General features: G+C 36.6%; 1 protein-coding gene and 1 non-coding gene across 2 annotated transcripts; both read left to right on the top strand.

Annotated features, from left to right (window-relative positions):
- Positions 1–2,475: 2,475 nt before the first annotated feature.
- On the top strand, positions 2,476–3,408 carry OR4C146 (olfactory receptor family 4 subfamily C member 146). The gene is given in 1 exon segment (NM_001389124.1): positions 2,476–3,408. A coding segment is annotated over 1 exon segment (933 nt).
- Positions 3,409–5,694: 2,286 nt separating this feature from the next.
- On the top strand, positions 5,695–5,820 carry LOC119868964. Its single transcript, XR_005373706.1, has one exon. It is a non-coding gene; the product is annotated as a small nucleolar RNA SNORA18 (small nucleolar RNA).
- Positions 5,821–7,715: the final 1,895 nt, after the last annotated feature.

The raw sequence follows: 7,715 nt of genomic DNA, 5'->3' as shown, positions 1-7,715 counted from the left end.
AACAAGTTAATGAAACCATATATATTTATGCTTCTTAATTTATTTAAAAATATGTGTCCACATGTGTAAATAATTTTGTTTTATAAATGGACAGTCTAAAGGGATTGATAACATACAAACCGAAACCACACACTTAAAAGAGTGGTTACAGTCATAGGCTATATTTTTCAAGTACGAATACTTTACAGTGGATCACTCTTTTGAATGAATAAGGAAAGAATGAGCTTATTGTACTGATTATGACACCAAGACTCATTTTTTTTTTTGTGGTTTAAAATCTTTGCCAAAGATTACACATTTGAATGAGATTTAAAAAACAACAACAAACTGGAATTCTAAAGTAAATAACATCATTAGACACTTTCCCAAGAGTGGTTTTTGTTTTGGAGGAAGATAAGGTACATTTCAAGTATGCTGGGGAGAAGAAACTTTACCGAGGGAGAGTAAAGTATATATAAGGGAAATTTTCTGTCTGTTTAGTCTATCTGTGCTACGGACACAACTTTCAAGACAGATATTGAAGGTATGATGAGTTTGGGAAGGAACACAATGGAATAAGTTAGTCTTCCAAATTGTATTTCAATATATCACATTTGAGTTTATACTTTTATTTGCATGCAGTGTCCCTCTCAACACAGATCTTTGAGAAGAAAGGTCTGGAGAAAATATTTTGTTTTTGGAAGTGAACTCAGTGGTAATCGTTTATTTTTCAGATTTGAAAAAGGAAATCTTCATTTGAAAGGAGTGAAATTTCAATGCTGAATGATTATTGACTTTGCCAGGATAGAAAACAAATGGAATGAAGTTCTTTTTTTTTTTTTTTTTTAAGATTTTATTTATTTACTCATGAGAGATACACAGAGAGAGGCAGAGACATAGGCAGGGGGAGAAACAGGCTCCCTGCAGGAAGCCCAGTGTAGGACTGGATCCCGGAACCCCAGGATCATAATCTGAGCCAAAGGCAGATGCTCAACCGCTGAGCCACACAGGTGCCCTGGAATGAAGTCAGTTCTGACTATTTACTATTCCTCTTGTCTAAAACTGTACCTGCTCACCTCTTCTGAATCTGCTGTTACAAGCATGTGGGATTTTTTTGGTACCTGGAAAATAAAAACCCTATTGGGGATTACAATCATGATTTGTCCTACATGAACTGCCTGGTGGTATCTCCCCAAATGAGCTCAGAATCAAAGTGCTTAAACTAAAATTTGTATTACTGAAAACATGAGCTATTGAGTAATAATACTTCCTTTTCATTTGTATGTAACGTCAGGGATTTTGGGTCTCCTAAGGAGTGCTTTTCAGAAATGGGAAGGAGAAAATTAGAAATGCAATATTTGAGATATTATCAACTATCAAAGAACATTCATTCACTTATCTACATTAGTTTATGTCAAATACTAAATATCATAAATATGTTTGAAGGAAATAGAATATTATTTAGAAGTTATAAGGGGCACTGGGTAGCTCAGTGGTTGAGTGTTTGCCTTCGTCTCAGGTCATGATCCCGGAGTCCTGGGATCCAGTCCCACACTGGACTCCCTGCAGGGAGCCTGCTTCTCCCTCTGCCTATGTCTCTGTCTCTCTGTCTCTATGCATCTTGTGAATAAGTAAATAAAATCTTAAAAAAGAATAAGTTATCAGTATTTCCTGTTCCTCTTTTCAAGCCGTAATATCTGGGAGCAGGTGTTCAGTGAAGAAAGTCATATTATACATTTATAAAAATAAACATTCTCTTTAATATGTATAACAAATATATGGTGATAAATATATGCATAAAGAAGTCAGTATTTATGGGGCAAAATGAGGTGTGATTTTACGTTTATATCATGAACCTCCAAGGGCAGTTAAATATAACCAAAATGCCAAGTAATACCCCATCAAAACACGGGCCCAAAGGTTTATTAAATATGAAGAAATAATGAAGTTGATAATAAAATGGAGCCATATCTTTTAGCTTTATATTCATTAAATTGTCAAAATTAATCAGAATCATTTAAATGCTACAAGATTGCATCTGAAGAGGGCCTTAGGAGAATATAATCTTCATAAACTTGTTGAGACTCATAATGACCCTATGAAATGGTCATTATAAATAGAGGAACAGGAATGCCTGGGTGGCTCAGCAGTTGAGCATCTGCCTTTGGCTCAGCGTGTGATCCCCCTGTTCTGGGATCGAGTCCCACATCGGGCTCCCTGCGAGGAGCCTGCTTCTCCCTCTGCCAATGTCTCTGCCTTTTCTCTGAGTCTCTCATGAATAAATAAATAAAATCTTTAAAAAAATAAAATAAATAAACAGAGGGACAAATGAATGGTTGAAGTGACTTGTAGAAAAGTATCCCTAATACATCCATGATGAGAAATATTTATTTTCTTAAAATATTCCATAAAACCACATATCACACCATGAATTAATTCCTTTATTTTTTACAGATCAGTAACTTCACACTCAACCTTCTCCTCATTCGTGAAATCATGCACCTGAATAATAATGTGACTGAGTTCATTCTGCTTGGATTGACCCAGGATCCTGTTAGAAAAAAAATAGTGTTTGTCACTTTTTTGTTTTTCTATTTGGGGACATTGCTGGGTAACTTTCTGATTATTACTACTATCAAGACCAGCCAGACACTAGGGAGTCCAATGTACTTCTTCCTTTTCCACCTATCCTTGTCTGACACCTGCTTCTGTACTTCCATAGCCCCTAGAATGATTGTTGATGCACTTTTGAAAAGGGCCACAATCTCTTTCAGGGAGTGCATGATACAAGTCTTTTCATTCCACTTCTTTGGCTGCCTGGAGATCTTCATCCTTATCCTCATGGCTGCTGACCGCTATGTGGCCATCTGTAAGCCCCTGCACTACACAACCATCATGAGTCGACAGGTCTGTGCTGTGCTGGTGGCTATTGCCTGGGTGGGGTCCTGTGTGCATTCTTTAGCTCAGATTTTTCTGGCCCTGAGTTTACCTTTCTGTGGTCCCAATGTGATCGATCACTATCTTTGTGACTTGCAGCCCTTGTTGAAACTTGCCTGTGCAGATACCTATGTGATCAATCTACTGTTGGTATCCAATAGTGGGGCCATTTGTACACTGAGTTTTGTCATGCTGATGTGTTCCTATGTTGTCATCTTGTATTCTCTGAGAAATCACAGTGCTGAAGGGAGGAGGAAAGCCCTCTCCACCTGCATGTCCCACATCATTGTAGTCGTCTTGTTCTTTGGTCCTTGCATATTTCTATACACACGCCCTGCAACCACCTTTCCCATGGATAAGATGATAGCTGTATTTTATACACTTGGAACACCTTTGATCAATCCTCTGATTTACACACTTAGGAATGCAGAAGTGAAAAATGCCATGAAGAAGTTATGGAGGAAGAAGTTGATTTCAGATGACAAAAGATGAATAGGAGTTTCAAATTTTTCTTCACAGTTTGGATTTGCCTAGAAGTCCACAGAGAATGTTATCTTTTTATTGTGGTGTTAGCATAATCTGGGGGCTTGAGAATTCATTTCTTCAAGAATGAACATATAAACCGGTTAGTGTTGAGTCAGTTTCATGCAGAGGAAGAGACAGCATCAGGTACAAACAGCCATGTCATGACAAGTGCTTTAGATGTTCACTACTGTGTCTCCTCTTGCCTGCCTAGTATCACTGTAGTCTTAATTTAGTGTTTTCCCTGCCCTTTTTCATGTTGACTTCTGGTATTCTCTTTATAGTTACACTTTTGTTTGCTTGTATCCACAGCCTGGCTGGCTTTTCCTCTTTCAAATGGCTTCCTTTGTATTAGACACTTCAGTCATATCATATTTGATCATGGACTGTCAACTTGGATGTTTTTTTTTGTGATTGAGCAGAAAGCACCAGATTCAAATAATTGTAAAACCTTCATATTTTAAGGGACAATCTATAATCTAAGCAATCTCCCTTCTGTTTTTGGAGTTATACATCAAATTCTTCTCATTTATTTATATCCTTCTAGAACATATTGTGAATATCACCCTTTTGAAGGAATCTTTTTACCTTAGGAAGGTTCTGAGAGTTGGGGTAGTACTCATATTATTCTTTTTGTAAAAACTACTTTTTGCTTCTACATTGATCACTCCTAACTTGGAGGAAGCTTTAAGTTTTTCTTAGGTCATACAAGTTATAAAAAAAATTATACTATTGGGTTATTATGATTGAAGCATAGATGGCCCAAATTAAGTAGATATATTCATGAGGGCTAGAGGTAAAGCATACCAGCAACCAATTGCTGAAATGGGGAATTTGAATATAATAACTGATTAAGAATGTTAGAACTCAGAGGACTCTTTTTAGGCTTTGAAACGGAAATAGTTAAATTGTAGATATGAATTGTCTTAGTGAGTTTTAATATAATCTAGAAAAGAGGGTAACATGAGAAATTTATTGGGTTAAAACTGCACTTATGCAGTGAAGAGGGATATCACCCTTTGTTATCATCCATCAACATCATGGTATTGAAATACGTGATCACTAAGAATCTTTCTGATTTCAGTTTGTTTTCTTATTTGTATTTTTATCCATATAGAAAATTTAACATGAGTATTTTTATTTTGTACTTATTTTTATTTACAAATTACTAAATTATGTTAAAATTATGAAATCTGTATTAAGTTTTTCGTACCAGGAACCTCAGAACTTCTTAGCTTGAGGAGCACCTGACTGGCTCATTTGGTAGAGCATGTGACTCTTGATCTCAGAGCTGAGTTCAATACCCATGTTTGGTGTGGAGTCTACATAAAATAAAAATTTAAAAAGAAAAAAAGAACTTAGCTTGAAAAAAAAAAGATCATCTATTCTCTGCACTGCTTGGGAAAGAAATACTGTGAATTCCACAATGAACACTAGTGACATATATAGATCACTTTTTTTTTCAGATTCAGAATTTATTCATCTCAAGCAGTTTATCAATGATAATAGCTGCTGATTTTCCTCTTGCAATGGTCGCACTTTAGTAAATCTCAGTTGGCAGCGTTTTATTTGAAGTCCTCTTCAATTTCAAGACAAGGCATATATGAAAAGGGGAGTATGTTGGATCTAATTTAGGTACCTCCCCAGAAACACTATCCAACATGTCTTCTGGACATGCTTCCAATATGGAATTCCCAAGGCTGCTGTCACCGTGTCTTTTGCCAACAGAGATTATGATCTAATTCCAGTTCAGAATTTTTTAATAAAGATAGTGGAACTGCAAAGGTGATAGAATATGCAACTTCACCAGGATTTTCTTTCTGAAGTCAGAATTTTGATACAGATTAGGACTCTGATCTGTAAAGGAGACACATTTGTGTGGGGAAGAGGGAGAACTCTGAACTCACAGATGATCTTACATCTTCTTGGTTGTCGTAAGTAGGTCCTTCTCCCTTGAAAGAGGACAATAACAGTCTTCCCTTGCTTAGACACCTTGTGATTACCTCCTTTGAACAAGTCAGACAATGATATTTGGTTTTCTCATGAGCTTCCTCCTATACCCTTCTTTGCTTCCAAACATGTAACTAGGTACAAGTCACAAGGAAGGCCAAGCAGGAAAGTCCAGTCTTGCTCTAGGAGGATATGTCATACATAAGAGAATCAGGAATCTATGGCCACTATGTACAAGTGTGACCTAGGGGAACACTTCCTATTGGGGGGGTGTGTTATTACAGTGTAGTAGAGTAGAAGTTTAGAGTTGAGGTCTATCCCAATTGGCTTTTTCTGCAGACCTACATTACTGGAGATGCATCATCAAATAACTATGTTGTTCACTTTACTCACAGAACTATTAGATCTTTTGAATAGAACTATAAGACAGAGCTACCAAAAGTATGAAAGACCTAATAGTGCTTTTTATTTTAATCTTAGGTATTAGCATGTCCTCAAATTCTGTTTTATTCTTGGATGTGCTAGTTTAGGAGTGAATATGATTTAAACTCAATTCATACTCAGAGAGTCCTAAAGTAAATTGCTTAAAGAAATTAGATACCAAAGTTTCAAGATAGAAAAATATGCTCTCAGGAAGTCATCAGTGTGTCCATATTCAAACGGAGATAAAATAAGCCCAACTAACAGAATCACAGCTTGACATGGCAACTGAGGACTGAATATAGGGTATATATGTATGTATATATTATTTTTAATTTTTGCTTTTTAGCATTCTTAGAATCTTCTTTATTAAATTTTTAAATTTTTTAAAAGATTTCTATTTATTTGATAGAGAGCGCACAAGCAGGGGGAGTGGTAGAGGGAGAAGCAGACTCTCCACTGAGCAGGGAGCCTAACATGGGGCTCAATCCCAGCACCCTGGGATCATATCTGAGCTGAAGACAGACACTTAACCAACTGAACCACCCAGGGACCCCAGAAACATCTTTATTACAAATGCTTTTAAACACTTCTCCACCTGTATTGAAGAATGGAATAACTTCCATTTACTGATGCTACACAGTTCTCAATGCAACTTGCAAGTTCTTATTTTTTTGATGACACTCATATTGCAATATATTAATGTATCAAAACAACATCTTGTACACCATAAATTTACGTAAGATATTTCCATTTTTTAAAAAGCAGACATTCTTTTTAAAAGGGCTATGTTGAAGAGAAATTTTGATTTAAAATTTGGAGGAACTAAGGCAACCTTGGTGGGGAGTGAAAAACAATCACATTGAGATTTCCTTAATAAAAATTTACTGACTTTAAATAATGTTGCCTACTGTTGTACATAATTTTTTTAAAAAACTTTTTACATTTAAAAAATGCATATGTCTGAAGATAGATTTTTTTCTTTTTGACGTGAGGCACTTACCTAGGATTTAAAATTTGCTGTTAGGGGTTGAATTGTGTCCTCCAAGAAAAGAATAGTCCCTAGTACTTTAGAATGTGACCTTATTTAGGAATAGTGTGTCTGACAATTGACTTTTAATTGCAATGTAATGTACTAACATTAAGTTCTGATGGTTGAGACATTCATTTCAAAGACATCTCCTGTGCAGTGAACACAATGCCAACTACAAAACTAGATGAGGAGCCAGACTGCCCCACTCATGAAGTCCCCTTTCTGGAAAGCTCTAGGTGACCTATAACGGACTATTTGAGTGACCCTGTGTTTTTCTTCCTGTACTTTAATCCCACTCCTATGTTTTAAATTCATTAGTAGGATCATGCCCTGGGCAAAAGCAGCGCTAAACCCCTGAGCCACCCAGGCTGCCCAGTACCCCATTCTTGACCTCAATAAAGGCAGAACCTCAGAATGGCAAGCTCTTTCTGTCTCTCCCTGTCTCTAACTGTGGCCAACAAGGTGGCCCTAGGTGTGTCATGTACCTTTTGTGACTTGTGAATAATAAACCTTGTTTTGTCAAAGTGCTCACTTAATTGTTTCACTTGAGGAAAGGAGGAGAAACTGAAAAAGAACACAGGCCTTTCTTTGGGGTCTCAGAATTGCAATTTGGGGAGCACAAATTTTGGAGTAAACAAGAAAAGTGTCCTGCTCATGTGGGGAAAGCAAGGGTTTTTTTATGAGAAAGAAGAAAGGTATAATCAGATGATTTAGATTAAGAAAAAGAGAAGAAAATTTAATTTGGTACTGACAGATGAAGCCACTGTTGATTACTATCTTTTCTTTTTTCTTTTTTAAGAGACAGAGTTTGGAGATGGGGCAATCAGAGGAAGAGAGAGGGAGTCCTAAGTATTCTCCACACCCAATGCAGGGC

This window comes from Canis lupus, chromosome 18, assembly GCF_011100685.1.
Source record: "Canis lupus familiaris isolate Mischka breed German Shepherd chromosome 18, alternate assembly UU_Cfam_GSD_1.0, whole genome shotgun sequence".
Taxonomy (NCBI): domain Eukaryota; kingdom Metazoa; phylum Chordata; class Mammalia; order Carnivora; family Canidae; genus Canis; species Canis lupus.
Note: the sequence above shows the minus strand (reverse complement) of the source record. Positions and strands in the feature narration are given on the sequence as shown.